Raw genomic sequence first — 16,820 nt, forward strand, 5'->3', positions numbered from 1 at the left:
CAGCAAAGGCAGAAAAGCAAAATTAATGCCAGGAGGGTTCCTTTGTTCGTTAAGGAAGAGTCCAAAGGAGGTGATATAAATGAGGGGTCCCAGTGCCCTGCTGGGCTCACAGTGGGGTGAGGGGAAGGCTCCTGGAGGGAGGAGAGGGCAGGATGGGAAGCACAAAAGCAGGAGCACGCTGTCCGTCCGTCTGTCCCGGCCGCCACTTTCATCCCCTGCCAGCGCTGGGAGGTGGCAGAAATTCAAAGGTGGAGGCTGGAAAGAAAAACAAGGTTTTAAAATAGCAAAGTGCTGCTTTTTCTTCAGCCTTGGCTGTGACAGACCTAGGTCCCAAGGGGTCCCTCACTTTCTTTTTTTTGGCTTAGCTGCACATTTGGGGGTGTGCTTTTAATTTTTTTTTTTCCTTTCTTCAGGCAGAAATACCTGCCTGAATGTTTTGCCCCTCTCCGAGTGCTGCAGTGTTTGGATAACTTGCTGCTGATGCAGTCAAACAATTGACTGAGTAATTTCAAGAGGCTGTTGATGCTATTTTCCCTCCTTTTTTTTTTCCCCTCTTATTTTAGTTTTTTACTGAGCATATCCTCTCTATCCTCACATCCCCATTTATTCTGCCTTACCAAAGCAATTACCTGCAAGCTCTTTTGCTGCAAATCCTTCTCCTGCCCCAGCAGCAGCCCTTGGAAGTCCTGCCTATTAGCCCTGTCTTAATTAGGCAGAGTTTTTAATTGCTTAGGAAATCCCAGCTTCTTTTAATCTTGGTAATGAAGGCTGGAGCTTTGCATCACCTGGTCTGAGGGGCTCAAAGGCTCCTTTCTGCTTTCCCACCATCCTAACAAGTGATTTCCAAAGCAGGGCTGCAGCAATTGCCTGGGAAAAAAAAATATCCTGGGAGATGGGAATGTGTTTGAATGTGAAAAATCAACCGTGCTGTGTTTATTCCTTGTTTTCCCCAGGCTGGGGAGGCAGAAACCCAAATCCCTCTCCTAGATGAGAAGTTAAAACCTGGCTCTGAATGGCCTGGATTTTCTGCTCCGAGGGAAAAGGATTGGCAATTCTGAAAGGATTCAGCCAGAGACAAAGCAAACAAGGGGTTATGTATCATATGTGATATATCTAAAATATAAAATCATTACTGAGTATATATTGTGAATTTTAAGTGCTGTATGTCTATAGCATAGATTTATTACATATACTGTGTATACATTATATATAAATGTATATATACATTTATATATAATGATAGAAATATATATATTTTATATATATAATAGTAGAGAATACACATTCTAGAATTATTCTATACTATGTAAATTCTAGAAATATTAAATACATTAAATATAAAATACATGTTTTAAATTCTATATAAAATATATTTATATATTATATTTAATATATATTTAAAATATTATATGTTTTAAATTCTATAAAAATATAAATTTTAATATGTAATGATAGAAAATACTCATTCTAGAATTATTCTATCCCATGTAAATTCTAGAAATATTAAATACATTAAATATTAAATACATATTTTATATTCTATATAATAACAACCTGGAGCAATCTAGGCTAGTGGGAGATGTTCCATGGCAGGAGGGTAAAAAGCAGCAATTAATTGGATGGTGTTAATGAGCTGACCTCCAGCCTCACTGGAGGTTATTCCCTGGAGGAGCAGCAGCTTTTCCCAGGGAAGCACCAGCAAGAGGCTGTATGGACTAAAATACCTGCAAAAAAAGAAGCTCAAAGTGTGTTTTTACATTAAAACACCAAGAGCTCATTGATCAATTTTATTGATTTTCATGGAAACTGCTTTTCTGCAGGTTCCTGACCCTCAGTTAACTCCTAATTCTCTACTTCCCTCACCTTGTTCAGGGCTTGGAGTGTGGGAGTACAGCCAAGGGGATCTGAGGTTGTTTTGGGGTAGAGTATTAAGTATTAAACATTAAATATTAAATATTAAATCCCAGCCAGCGGTGTTGAGAGATTGATTTCCGGGCAGGAAACACAGATCTGTGCCTGGTTGTCTCCATCTCATTTCCATGGGGACACAGGGTATCCCTGCAGCTCTGGGTGCCATCTCCCATATTTTGGGGCTTTGTTTTGTCCCCTTTTTCCCAAAGCTGCAGGCTCACAGGGAAATGGGGAAGAGCCAAGCTCTGTGTTGTAGCCAAGGGGAAGCCCCAGCAGTGCCCAAAATCACCCCACTGCACTCTTGGTTGTACACACAGCCTGGGGTGGGTCATGGAAACTCTGAATATCCCTTAAAAAAACCCAAATCTATCCATTATTCCACCTATGGAAAAAGTTATTCGTGCATTGGTGCTGCAGGTGCTTAGAAGAGGTGAAATGTGGAGAACACTGAAAGGGGGCCTGGATAAATGGTATCAGTGCCTGCTTCACCTGTGATAGAGTGGAGAGAGACTTTATTTAAATATATTTGTATGTATTGCCAGAGGGGGACTTTATTTAAATAATACTGTATGTATTGCCAGAGGAGCCTTGCCCATGTGCTCCAGGCTGCCCCACACCATTCCCCAGGATGCTGCAGCCTCAAGGGCAGTGAGGATGAATTGTCTTGGGGTGGGACCTGCCCTGAGCCCCTCCCTGGAGCTCAAACCCACACCAGGGGCACCTGTGCCCTCCCCAAATTTTCCTTTGAGTTCCCCCCTTGCTGCTCAGGAAGCACGGAGCAAAGTAGGGGATGCTCCTTCCTCCACACCAGCACACCCTGCATCATCATCATCACAGAGGATTTTTGGAGCCTGGCTGCATTGGCATGAAAGCACTGAGGGTTTAATGGCTTTTTTTCCCTTTTTTTCTGGCCGCACTGTGGGGGTAACGTGGCAATGGGGCTGTTTGTAGCTGTGCTACTGCCTAATGAGATTATATTTGACATGGATAATTAATTAATGGATTATTAATGCTTCTGCTTGCCTTCCCCATCCCTGAGGGTTTGGGCTGTGCTGACATGTCCTTTCCAGGCTTTTCTCTGTGCTGCACTCGTGTTCTTGTCCCATAGCAAAGGTCATATTTGAGGGTGTAATTAAAACATTTTGTAAATGGAGGCATGATTAACCTGTAACCATTGGCTGAATGGTGTTTGTTATTCATACAGAGACAAAACCTCTCTTTTAAATGCCTATTAAAACCTATTTTAATATAAAATACTTCCCTCAAAAATAGAAAAAAAGCTTTTTAGAACAGATTAAAACCCCTGTGACTCAATCTATGGGGAATTCCAGGTCAAAATCTGCCTTGGAAGTGGAGGCATCCCCATATTTCTTCCCCCTGTGAGGAGGTGGGTACAGAGGTGGGTACCGAGGCTCTTTCTCACTGCTCAGCCTTTGCCTTTGGGTGGAGCTTGTTTGGTGGGAGGAATATTTCAATGGAGCTTTGCACCACGTGTACCTTGGCTGGAAGGCTGCCTCCTTCCAGAGAAAGAAAAGCTTTCTGCCAGAAACTTTTTTTTTTTTTTTCTGGGAGGAGATAAGAAATAAATATATAAATCCTCTGTGTGGGTGGTGACAAGGTGGCAAGAAACATTATCCCAACCCCACCACTTCTCTGTGAAACTCTCCCCAAATAAATGGACCTGGGATATCACATTTCTTTCCAGATTATAATTTTAAATATTTTTATTTTAAAAACTTTTAATTAATTTATTATATTATATTAATTATTATTTATATTGTTATTTATGATATTTTTATTTATGTTAATTTTATTTATATTTAATTTTTAATTTTTATCCAGTTTATTTTAAAGTCTTATTTATTTTATTTAAGTTTTTATTTTGTTTTTAAATTTTTATGTTGGTTTTATTTATTTTATTTTAAATTTTTAATTTATTTTATTTTTAAGTCTTATTTATTTAATTTAAGTTTTTTATTTTGAAGTTTTTATTTATGTTGTTTTTATTTATTTTATTTTAAAGTTTTTATTTATTTTTTTTTTAATAATTTTAAATTTTATTATAATTTTCTAATTATTAATTTTATTTCAAGTACAAAAATGCAGCTGGTCTTGGCCAGGTTCTCCCTTCCTGCATCCTTGCGTCAGACAGGGGCCCTGGCAAAGGGACCTTGGGCTCCACAGAGGTGAAAGGAACAGGACTGCTCTGACCTCAGCCAGGGATTTTATTCCTGCTCCTCCTCTCGGGACTGAGCAGCAATCCCTGGAAGCTGAACTTCACGTGTCTTTGTGTTTTTTATCCATCCAAAGGGGAAAATGTGCCGAGGAGCCAATGTTCCACTGGCACATGGGGCTGCAAGGGGAAACCTGCCACAGCCCCAGCCAAATCACGGCAGCTATCAGAGCCTTCAGGGCTGTGTTTTCCCCCCCAAAATTCCCATTTTTTCCTGTTTTTCTGCCCAGCTGTGGCAGCTCTGCCAGCTGCACCCAAGTCCCAGAGCCATCAGCTTTTCAAGGCCCAGCTCAGGAGTGCTTCCCTTTCATTTTGGTGAAAATTGAGGGTGTTTGGGGTGATATAATTTCTATTTACAGCAGCAGGGGAGAAGCATGTGCTGGCTTGGGGCCACCACAAATAGCACTGGACATGAGAGCTCCTAAAATAATATTAATAATAATAATAATTTCCATGTTTTCCTTGCTGGGATGTCCCCCCTCCGGCAGAACCCCCTGATGAAACCTCTGCAGAGGGAGCACATCTGGGTTTCATTTTTACAGCTGAAGGATAGTAATTAAGATGCTTTTGCAGAGCCAGGGCTTGAAAAACTAAAAATAAAAGCCATCCAGGCACAATACCAGACCTCCAAGCAGCAGAAATTCCCTTTTTCTCCCCGTTTTCACCCTCCCAGCTCCACTGGACCCTGGGCATGGCCAAGCCCCTGTTCTGGGGAGCAGGAATAAATCATGGGCTGAAAGGGGATGGTACAGAGAAATGGGATTTTTGGCTGAAAACCCAGAAGAGCAATGGCAATGCTGACCTGTGCAGAGGGTGGCAGCAAGGGGAGGATTTCCAAAGCTCCAAAACCTACGGACATCGTGCAAAGAATCAGGCTTGGCTTTTTTTATTGCAGCAAAATGTGCATAAACCACGGAGCCCAGGCTTGGCATGACTTTCTCCTTCTATTTCTCACTTTTCTTACATGAATATTGCAGGGGAAGGGGAAAAAAAGCAGCTGTTTTCCAGCCCTCCACCACCTCAGGGTGCTTCTGGCCCCAAGCAAATGAAAAATTAATTTTCCCCAGCTCGAGCTAAAAGAGGAGATTGGGCTCAATTAAAGCACTCTCTGGCTGGTGGGGGTCATGCTGGAAAAATATCTGTGGGTTGAGGGGATGAGCAAGGCCCTGGGGACTGGGAAATGCTCAGGAGTTCGATTTAAGAGGTCAAAAAGGAAAAAAAAAGAGAAGGAATTGGGGTTTACATGGCAGTAAGCTTAATTCTGGCAGGAAGATGATAAAAAATTAATGAGATGGTCAATGTGTGGAGAGGGAAAGGCTGTTCTGGGGGAGATGCTGGGCAAGGGTAACCTAGTTTGTATCTAGTTTGTACTGAGCATCATCAGGGAGAAGAGAAAGGGAAGGGCTGGGAATGCTGAGGTAGCAGGGATGGATGAATCCCAGCTGCCATCCCCAGAGCTGAAGGGATGCTGGTGGGACTTCGGTCCTAAAGAGAGGCTTTGACACCCTGCTGGATCCCATGGACAGGGTGCACATATTTTGTCACATTCACATTTTCTGGAAAATCCCATTTCCCAGGATTTTTCTCCTTGGGAAGCTGAGAAGCCTCAGAGAAAAAGGAAAACAATTCTTATCTCATTTGCTTCTCCTGTGTTGTGCTCATCTGGAATGGGTTTGGAGATTGTTTATCCAACAAGTGGTTGTTTCACTGGATTCTGGTGTGAATTATTCGGACTTATTGGCCAATCAGCTGTGTTGGGACTCTGGAGAGAGTCACAAGTTTTCATTATTGTCTTTTAACCTTCTGTAAGTATCCTTTCTGTATTCCTTAGTATAGTTTAGTATAGCATTCTTTAATATAATATAGTACCATAAAATAATAAATTATCCTTCTGAGAACTTGAAATCAGGTTCATCAGCCTTTCCTGCCACAAACACAATAACATTTCCCTTGGATGCCACAGCCACCAGGGAGCTTTAAGGCTCTGTGCTTTTGGCAAGGAAGGTTCCATGGCTTCCCACCCATGGCAGCAGGAGCCCCTCACCCCAGTGACCACCTCAGTGCTGCTGACCTGGAGCTCAGCATCTGCTGCAGCTGTGCTTGGAAAAACAGAGATTTTGGGGATATTTTCTGCTTCCCCACGGTGGGGATGTGGCCACGCCAGCGCAGCTCTCCCTGCGGCATGGTTCCTAGAAGGAGAGCAAGTTTTTCCCTGCTCTTTTCCAAGACTCTGCTGCTGACAGTAGGGGCTGGAAGCCATCCAAAGCTGTCGGTATAAATCTCACTGACCTTGTTTCACCATCCCTTAACTCGCAGCTCAGCCGGGACCGGCGTCGGCTTCCACTTTCTGGCTCATTTATCCCTTTTCCAGCTTTACAGTTTGGGTTCCTGAGCTTGTCTGCTCATCCCTGGGTGGGCAAGGCAGTGAGGGGGGACTCCCAGCCCCTAGAAAACCTCCCAGCAGGGCTGCCAAGGCACACATCTGGCAGGAATTTGCAGATGCAGCTGTAGCTGAGGAGAAGCGATGCTCAGAGGTGCGGCGTGATGCAGTTTGGTGGGATGAGGGAAAGATGCTTCTGTTTGGATTGGGCTGAACACTGCGCTCTGATCCCAAAAAACGCTGCCTAGGTGCCATCAGGAGATGAGCCTTGGTAAGATTTGAGCTCTGCTCCCACCATGATGTGCCTAAACAGGAGTTTGCTCCTCTCCAGAGGTTTCTTGCTGTCACACTCCTGCGGTAACACGGTGTCATCTTTGTCCTGCTGCTTCCAGGGGTTTGGCTGCAGGGGAATGGCCTCCTGTCTCAGCTGTGGCATGCTGGACTCACTGAGGAAGCAGGGAGGATGGCAGCCTTTGGAAATGTGGGATGAAGAGCAGTTGGCCATGGGGAGAGGCTTGGAAGGGATGGTTTCCCACCCTGGCTGGATCAGCTGCTTGGCACACCCAGCTCTCTCTTCTGGGTCCTGGAAAAAGGAGCTTGGGTCCTCTCAGAAATCCACAGCACCGTGTGCTAAATCCTTCATTTTCCAGCTCCAGTGAAGCCTCACCTTTAAAGTGTTGTGCTGATTCCAGTGGGTTTGGGGCCTCGTGGAAGAGCTTTGCCAGTGGCTGCCATTGTCACTTGGTTCTGTGACAGCATCCAGAATCTTTGGCATGCTGGCAGGAAGAGTTTGGTAGCAGGATATACCAGGATCAGTGTTTTACCCGGGCCAAACTTGCAGATATACAGATTAACCAGGGGGAAAAGCTTTCCAGGATAAGAAAAGCAAGACTTGGCCAAAAAAAAAAAAAATAGAAAAAAAAAAAAAAAAGAAATGTTGGCTTGTGGAGGCTCCCTCCATCTTTGGAGGTCTTAAAGTAGGGATTAGGGAGAGATCTGCCAGGAATGATCGTGCCTCGGGGCAGCCGGAGACCAGATGATGTGTGTGTGTCTGTCAGCTCCCTCCCTCCCTGCCTGCCTGCCTCCAAAATCCGGGCTCCCGCTTCTCCTGCTCCTCTCCTGGACCAGCACAACATCTCCGTGACTCCCCTTCGAGTCTTGGACTCCTAAAATCCGCCCGAAAAGAGCTGAAATCCTGGAGAAGGGGCGCTTTCCGGGCAGGAGCAGCTGTGCAGAGGGAGGGGAGGATGCTCGGGGGTTTTCCCTCCCCTCCTGCCCCGGCGCTGCGGCAGCCGCTGCTCCCGGCTCTGATCCCGGCGTGGCTGAGGGATGAGGTCATGCTCGCTCACCCACAGCCCGCCGAGCTCCATCCCTCCATCCCTCCCTCCCTCCGCAGGGCAGGGGGCGATTGGAGCCTGCTGGGGCTCCCGGTCCCCGCACGGTGCCTTGGGGATGCTTCCCTGAGCAAGCAACGCCTTGCTCTGAGCGTGGAAGCGAGTGGGAATCGGGAAAACAGAAACTTCCACAGTGAAGGGTTTGATCTGCAGCTTGGGAGAAGCTTGGATTGATCTAAAAATACAATACACAGATATTAAGGAGAAAAATCATTAACTTGTGTTTCTATAGTTGTAATTAAGAATATGCCTTAAGTGAGAAACTGCACTGATAAGAAGGTGAAGGTAGAAAACTGTATTGATAAGAAGGTGAAGGGTTTATAATGTAGAAAACTGTATTGATAAGATGGTGAAGGGTTTATAATGTAGAAAACTGCACTGATAAGATGGTGAAGGGTTTATAATGTAGGGGTGTGGTTGTATGGAATAAACTGAGAGTTTAGAAGTTATAATAGAAGCATACATGTGCATGTGAGTTAGAAGCCCATTGGATAAAAATATCCACAGTGCAGTAGAAGTTAGTAAAGGCAGTAGGTTAGAAAAGCAAAATGAACCTTGTGGCATCTGTCCATTGGGTTAGAAAGTTATGTATTGCCTTGTAACAAAGAAGTTGGGACTACTTTGAGCTATGGCCGACTGCTTGCTCCTCTAAAACCTCAGTGCCTCTGAGACTGATGTTTATCTGAGCAATAAACCCTTCTGAGCCTGAAAACAGTCCCATCCTTTCATTTCTAGCAGTGACAATGATCAATGTGTTGCACCTGGGTGGGGATAAGCATCAGGTAGAGTCCCTGGCTGTGCCTCTGCCCATTTTACCTGTGCCTGGGATGCTGGGCCATCCCTCCCTGTGCTTCTTCCTTCTTCCAGCTGCTTTTAAAACCTCAGACTAACCCAAACAGCTGTAAAACACTTTCCCCCCTCCTTCTTCTCTTTTAAATTTTCTTTTTTTTTGGTGATTTGACCAGTTCTTACCAGAAATCAGCCCGTGGTGAGGAGGTGGTTGTGCAACCTGAGCTCAGGGGCAGTTGTTTCAGAGCCTTTTGGATTAACAAACAGAAGGTTTACATCTCTGGGAAGAAGACATGTGGTGAGCTAGGGCTGGAAATACAGCCCTGTCCTCTCACTCTGGTACACCCCCAGCTCCTGGCTCCCAAACCCATGATATTATGGGCAGAAAAGCCAGTTTAGGTAATTGGTGGAGATTGCTACAATTTTATTAGCCCTGATGCCCTTCCCTCCAGGAGGTTTGCACGACTGAGCAAAGCAACCACTGCCCATAAAGGCACAAAAATAGACCCAATTAAGTGGGTTTGTTGTTGGTTTTTTTGGGGTTTTGTTTTGTTTGATTTTTTTTTTTCTTGTAAGAAATCCTTCCAGCCTTTTTAAAAAGTTTTTCCAGTCCTCAAAATCAAGATTAATTGTATTTGGGGGCCAAGAGCTGCATCCACTGCTGGTGGAGGGGATTTGGAACATTTCACCTGGGCCCTGGCTCTGAGTGGTGCCTGGTGGGACAGGCAGGGCTTGGACACTGCAGCACTCCAGGATGGCCAGAAATTGGCACTGCCAGATGGAAATCAGGCTTTGGGAATACTGGCTGGAGCCTCCTGCAGGAAAAGGAGCCTGATTTGGGGTTTTGGAAACAGCAGCTGTTGTCAGCTTTCTTCTCTGGGAGCTGGAAGGAAAACCTGCTCCTCCCCAGGCCTAGAGGTCACCAAAATAATGGGAAAGTGCCCAAACCCACATCACTGGTGAATCTCCAGGCTGCAGAGGGAAGCCTTGAATCATAAAGGACTCCAGAGTGTATTACCCATGGAGGAAATGGGGGCACGAGATAAAATAGCACCCAAGGAGGGGAAAACCAGAAAAAGGAGCCATTTGGACTCCAAAATGGAAAGGAAAAGGTTAAGCCTAAAGTCAAGGAGAAGGGTGGGACAGAGTTAAAGGCTGGGAAAGGCAAAGCCGGGAGACAAAGAGGAGAATGGAGGGGCCAAAGCAGAAGGAAAGGACAAGGGGAACTTGCCTTGCTGCTTCTCTTTCCATCCTCTATAACAAGAACTGGGAAGACAAAGGCTGGAATAAACAAATTTTTCTGACTTAAATGATGGTGTATTGATAGAGATAACACCAAAATCCACACTAATATTATTATATGAATATTTCAGGCAGATAACACCAACACTTAGCGTCACTGTGTGGGTGACAAATGAACATCATCTCATCTGTAAGTCTGAGAGATCCCCTTGGAACTTGTCTTCTCACCAGGTCCAGTACGTCCCAGGTACCCAAATGTGTTTAATTATTACCTTTAGAAGGTAATAAATGAGGCAAGCTGTGTGTCAGGTCATTGCCATTGTCATTCAGCCAAGCTTTTGCTGCCAAAGCCAGATATTTGGTAACATCAGGGGAGGCATAGAGGGACTGGATGAATTCACAGATCTTGTGGATGAAGAAATAGTTTTTGCCTCTGAAAAACGGTAATTAAATGATGCTTTCCAGAGCTATTCTTCACAAGTAAAGCATGCCCTTTATTGCATGTTTCCTCATAAATCTTTTCAGCCAAACTAAGGGCTCATTCCAGCTTTGATGCTCCAGCGGGTGCGTATCTTCCAAAAGCATCCTAAATGCTCGGAGCACAAATTCTTTTTCTATCTCTTCTGCAAAGAATCTCTTGCAGATCATTTCTCCTCTTTAATTATAGATTGCACAAAGCAACAGAAGCATGAAAAGACTTAGAGTGGGAATTAAAATCTGGTTTTCTTCCAGCTTGAAATTCTCTACTTGAAGTAAGTGTATTCTTCTCTCCTTTTGGGGGAATCCTGTGTAGCTACAGGGAATTCTCGACTGGATTTTGATCACTGCAGCCTCAGCTTCTCCTCTTTGCCCCCAAACCCAACCCAGTCACCCAGTTGGAAGGCAAAGCTCTCCCCTCCTCTGGAGGGAAGCTCTGGCAGCAGGACACAGGAGAGTCATGCCTCTCCAGAAATGGCTGAAGCAGATCTCCAAGGGGTTCCCCATCTCCACCTCTGGATCCTCCTCCTGGCACCAGCAGCCCCACCACCCTCCCACACCTGCAGGGGAGGTGATCAGGGCATTTTCCCAAATACTGATCCTTTCCTACCATTCTGGGCATTGCTGTGCTGATGGAGCAAAGCTCCACTGGGGTCCTACCAAAGATGTCCCAAACCAGAATCCCAGTTCCTGATGGGAAGATTGCAGGCTGGCACGCTGTTTTCCCTGCTTGCCTTTTCCCTCGTGCTGTGGCCTGCGTGGCAGCTTGGATGAAAGTTCCTCAAGGCAGGAATCGCCTCTTGGAAAAGATTTTGGCTTGCTCAGTGTAACCCCAAGAGCTGCTGGGCCCCACGGCAGTAAAATCCCAGCACAACCAGTACAACTGGTGTTACTGCTGGTCAGCACAGTCCCTTCCCTTCTGGAGTCCTGTCCAGAAGAACAAATTAACTGGACACAGCAAATGGAAACAGTGCCAGGAGGTTTGTTGCTCTGTACTGATGGATGCCCCAGGATCCCTGGAAGTGTCCAGGGCCAGGCTGGACAGGGCTTGGAGCACCCTGGGATAGTAGAAGGTGTCCCTGCCCATGGCAAAGGGGTGGAACGAGATGATCTTCCAACCCAAACCATTCCATGGTTCCATGATGTGGGAAGTCCTTTCAGCACGGTGCTGGGTTCGTTGAGTTCTGCTGAGTTTTTTAGGGGAGTACTGGGTTTATTTGCCCCTTGTCAGGGTGGTGAGGAGGAGGAGCCTGAGGAAGCACAGCACGTATTGAGCTGTGGGCTCCCAGCTCTGGAGCTGTGGTGGTGCCCTTTGGAAAACCCAAGGAGTGTGGGTTTTCCTTGGAGAGCCAGCAAGATGGCATCCAGGAGCAAGGCCAGCACCTCCTTCTGTCTGTTTGCCCCCCAAAAACAGGAGGAGAGGGAAGAAAGAAAAATTAAATGGGATCATGGAATGGTTTGGGTTGGAAAGAACCTTAAGACTCATTGCTTTCCAACCTCCTGCCATGGGCAGGGACACCTTCCACTACCCCAGGTCGCTCCAAGCCCCATCCAACCTGGCCTTGGGCACTGCCAGGGATGGGGCATCTTCAGTTTCTCTCTTAGGGATGTTTCCACATCTGGAAGATATCTCAGCTGTTTCCAAACGGGATGTTTGCCTCCAGAGCTCACACAGCGGCAGCGCCCTGAGCTGGAGGAGGGTTTGGCTCTCCCTGTGGAGCATCTCCCTCCGTGCGGGGCCGGGGGTGCGATTTGGGGACCGGAGCAGGGCAGGAGGCGCTCCCCGGCTCCCGGCGCGTCTCGCCTTTGTTCGGGCAGCGCTGGAGCCGGGCGGCCGCGGGGCGGGGAGCGATGGGGAGGCGGGATGGTGGGACGGAGGGAGGGCTGCCCGAAAAGGCTTTTTTTTTTTTTTTTTTTAAATCTCCAAGAAAAGAACGATCCACAGGCAACGCGAGAACTTCCCCCCCCCCCCCACTCCCCCAAACCCCCCCGCTCCGCGTCTTTAGTAAGAAAACTATGTTTAAAAAAAATTTTAAAAATTCAAAGGAATTAAATTAAAACTAGCCCGACCTCCCACCCCCTGGCCCAGACCCGGCCCCCGGCCCGCCCCACGCCGCCCGGGAGGCGGCAGAAGCGGCGGCGGCGGGAGCGCCGGTGGCCCCGGCGGCGGCGGCGGCGGGGGCAGGCGGTCGCCGGGCGCCGCCCGCCCCGCATCCCGCATCCCGCCGGGCCCGCATCCCGCCGCCGGCCCCAAATGGATTATCTGCGGCTGGTGCTCTCCTGCCTCGTCCCCCTGCACGGCTGCCTGGCCGCCGGCAGCGCCCCAGGTACGGAGGCACGGGGGGCTGACAGGTGACTGCGGATGGGGAGAAGGGAGAGGGATCCCGCTGCTGCTGGGGGGAGGTTTCAGTGGGAATTGGGGGAGATGGAGGCTGGGCGAGAAATAGTTGGCGTGCTTGGCGTGCGAGGGGACGTCAGCCCGAGTTCCTTCTGCTACGCTGGACGCACCCGCTTAAAACTACAAAGCGGAGCCGGGTCGGGACGGAGAAGCTGCTGTGGGGTCCGTCGGGCCCCGAGAGGCTCCCCCGGCTGGGGCGGCCCCCGCGGGATGCTCCGTGCGTGCCCACGGCCCTTTGCTCGCCGCTGTCCCCGCAGAGCTCCTCCTGTCCGGCAAGCTCAGCGAGTATGGAGTGATCGTCCCCTTCAGCACCGACTGCCGGGGCCGCTTCCTGTCGCACGTGGTGTCCGGCGAGGCGGCGGCGGGGCTCGGGCAGCCCGCCTGTGCCCCGGAGCCAGCCCCGCTCCCGGCCCGGCCCCGGCCCCGCCGCAGCCCCCCGGAGGAGCCCCCCCAGCGCCGCCTGCTCTATTTCAACGTGACGGTGTTCGGGACGGAGCTGCACCTCCGGCTGAGCCCCAACCAGCGCCTGGTGCCGCCGGGAGCCGTGGCCGAGTGGCAGGAGGATTTCCAGGTGCTGTTCCGAGAGCCCCTCCAGCAGCGCTGCCTCTTCACCGGCGACATCTCCGGCATGCCCGGAGCTGCCGTGGCCATCAGCAATTGCGATGGGCTGGTAAGCTGGGAGCTGGTGGTTGTGGTTTGTTAGTTTGAGATTTTGTTAATTTCCAGATTTTGTTAATTTCGAGATTTTCCAGTTAGTGTGCTAGTGGGTGTGGTGGGTTTTAGAGCTGGATAATCACTTACCTTTTTGCTGTGAGGTAGGATTAGGAGAAAAGTGAAGTAAGCTCGAAACTTTTTTAGAGTATAAAGAAGAAAATATTGGCAGTAGCTAAAAGAAAGAGTAATAAAAATCACAACGAAACCTTCAGAACACTTTTCTCGCTGACAATGTAAAGAAACAAAGCGTAAAATTGTCACTTCCCTAAATGCCTCCCATGCAGAGCCACCACAGGTGCTTTCTGTGTGCTGCCTGTGTTTTGGTACCTTTTCCTCCAAAGAGATGAATCCTGATGTCCTGAAATCTGAATTTTTGGTGATGCTTTAGGTGTCTGAGCCATACGTTGCCCTTTAGGCCTTGACAGCAGCTGGTTCCCTTTCCCCTGGGTGTCACCTGCCTGCTCCATCAGGGTGGTTTGTGCACCAGTATTTATTTTAAAGGCTTGGAAAACTTGCCAGCCCTGTGCCTGAAGTGCGTGCTGCCCAGATGCTGTGGTGTCCATGGGCCCAGCCTCTGGGACAGGGACCCACACTCATGGTGATGCTGTTCCATCCTTGCCCACCCGTGTTTTACCTTGAGAATGCTCTGGAAACTTTTCCTCTGTGTTTCCCGCCTCTTAAATGATGCTGTGTGAGCTGCAGCTCCTCCTGAAATCACTGCTAGCTGCAGTCTGGCTCCCACCAAGCATCTTTTTGCAGGAGGATGTCTTTTTCTTTTTTTTTTTTCTCCCTAATCACTCAGGGGCTGGGAGGCTCTTGGCTTTCTGAGCACAGTTCAGCATCAGTAACTTGCTGCCACAGCGCTTTAATTCCTTTAAATGGCTCTGTTACCTCATTATCCCCAGCATCTGCTCTGCCTGTGGGTTCCCTACCTTTGATACACTTGGGGAAGCGCATATTTTTTAATACCCTTGGCCCGTTGCCCTTCAGATTTCCTTTGAGCCAATTTAAATCTTGTTTTAGATGCCAGAGTTTGCTGTTTTCTCCTGGTGCCACTTAAACTTACTGCTGGGTTGGAAGAAATGCCTTTTTTTGGGCCTTTTTAAAAATATTTTTTGTATATATTTCTTTTTTAGTTGCTTTATTCTGAGAGCTCCTTAAGCCAATTTTGGCCACCAGCACAAACAATTTGGCATTCCTTTCTTTTTATACAGTGCCTGATGCTACTGTACAAGCAGAAATGATAGAGCAGCACAGCTAGAAATACGTCTTTCGCCTACGTACAGGAATTAAATTTTTTTAGCACGTAATCCACACCTTTTGAAGCATCCTTTTGGGAATGGGCTGAGGCTGTGGACTCGCAGACATTTCTCTGGGACACGGATTGTGCTGGGGCTGGCCAGTGTGGGCAGGCTTGGAAGCTTTAAAGGCATTTCCTACAGACCCAGCAGAGAGTGCCGAGTCTGGAGCAGAGAGCAGGGTTTGGAGCACAGAGCAGGGTTTGGAGCGTGCAGGTTCCCTGGCAGATCTCATTCCCTTTGGCATCACGAGCTAAAGGATGCTGGAGGCCACTGGCAGCTGATCTGTGTCCTGCTGTGGCACAGCTCTGGGAGTTTTCTTCCCCAGAGCCCACTCTATTGTTAGTGTCAGTCCCAAGCAGGCTTTAATTTAACTTTTCCAGGCTTTCCTATGCTTTAGCCCCACGTTTTCCCCTCGCAGCCCCTGGCACACCTTGTTGGTTGTCATTCTTTTTGCCCTTGTTCCAGCTGGGTTAGGGTGTAGCTTGTACCACAGGATGCTTTTCCATGTGGATTTATGCAGCCATGCCCTGCCACCCATGGGTAAGTCCACCCTTTTAAGCTCATGTAAAGGAAGAAGTAACTTTTCCTCCATGATAAAGATTTTTTTTTCCCGATTTCCCACCATAAATTTATTGCTGGGTGGCCAACGAATCAATATCCTGGCTTCCACCAGGAATTTCCAGAGCTGGTCTGGTGAGGGACACGAGGCTGAGGGGACAAGCAGGTGCTCAGCTCCCTTGCCCTCGTGATAAATCCAACATCACAGTTGGTTTCTCTTTTCCATGGGCTTTCTGCTGTTTGGCCCTCTGGCTTAAGTGAGTCTGACATCTTCAATCTGCTCAGGATCTCAGCTTTGGAGGAGTGAGGAGATCAAGAGGATTCCCTAAAAGCAGTGAAAAGAGCTTGATTTAGGAAACAAAGTAAGAAACAGAACCAAATCCTGGTTCTAGGAGTGGATGGGATGGGAGGTTGATGTTGATGACCTGAGAAGCAGACAAGCATCTGGGAGGGTTGTACGTGGTCGGGAATGTTGCTGATGGGCTGGAGGAAACTCTTCCATGGGCAAGGACCCTGGAATTGCTGTGGACTTTAGCTGGGAGTTGTCCATGACCTTTGGAAGGGGATTGTGGCTCCTGCATCCGGGATAGCGCGCGTGGGAGGCACAGGGCCGCCGCTTCCTGGGCAGAGGAAGCGCTCCGGGATGCTGCAGATGAGAGCTGTGTACACAGAGAGATTAGGCTGTGTATAAACGGAGACTGAGATTATAAATAACAGGGGGGGGGAGTGCAGGAGAGGAAGAAAAAAACCCCAAAACCTGAACCCAGTTCGTGAAAAAGAGAGTCCACCCAAAGTCTTTCCTAAATCCATATTCAGCCGTGCAAGCGAGCCGATGCTTTTCCCAGATGCCAAAGCCGTGGCACGTTCCATGGCTGTCGTTCCCTGTGGGCACCCACGCGTGAGAATCTGGCCTTGCATGCTTTGCAGGGGTGTCTCGTACCAGGGTGGGAAGGTGCTGTGGCCCATAATGTAATTTCAAAGCCGATCTAAGCCACCAAATTCCTGACTGGTAAAGCAGCGTTAGGCAGGAATCTCCGCCGGCGGACACGTCTCGCTGCAGTGGAGGCATCCCAGATTATTTCCCACCGGCTTCAGCAGCGTGTGGTCGACCTTGCTTCCTTCCTGCTTTGCTGGTTTGCAGGCATGGGTGGAGGATTATCACCCACAGACACCATATTTGTGTGCCTGGCTTTGCCCTGGGGTGATTTGCTGTAGTGCTGCAAACTGTGGAGCCAGCGTTTTCCATCCCTGTGGCCCTGGCTTGCTTCAGATGGGTGGCAGCAGATAAGCAGGACCCAAAAGCCCTCAGTAAAAGAAACAGTAATTAGTGGGCAACAGGGGGAGAAACAGCCCCCCCAAAATGATGCCCCACTGAAGAAAGGGTGGCTTGGTCTTCCAGGATTTTCCTTGCAGTTCCTGAGTG

At 48.3% G+C, this 16,820-nt stretch overlaps 1 protein-coding gene across 1 annotated transcript in view; it reads left to right on the top strand.

The window, feature by feature from the left end:
• Nucleotides 1–6,326: 6,326 nt before the first annotated feature.
• ADAMTS14 (ADAM metallopeptidase with thrombospondin type 1 motif 14) overlaps nt 6,327–16,820 on the top strand; it is a 40,332-nt gene continuing 29,838 nt past the window's right edge. Inside the window, exons 1-3 of the mRNA XM_064717534.1 lie at nt 6,327–6,386; nt 12,516–12,753; nt 13,082–13,494. Of these exons, the coding sequence (XP_064573604.1) occupies nt 6,327–6,386; nt 12,516–12,753; nt 13,082–13,494 (711 nt within the window). The remainder of the gene's footprint in view (nt 6,387–12,515; nt 12,754–13,081; nt 13,495–16,820) is intronic.

The sequence above is a fragment of the Zonotrichia leucophrys genome, chromosome 6, assembly GCF_028769735.1.
Source record: "Zonotrichia leucophrys gambelii isolate GWCS_2022_RI chromosome 6, RI_Zleu_2.0, whole genome shotgun sequence".
Taxonomy (NCBI): Eukaryota; Metazoa; Chordata; class Aves; order Passeriformes; family Passerellidae; genus Zonotrichia; species Zonotrichia leucophrys.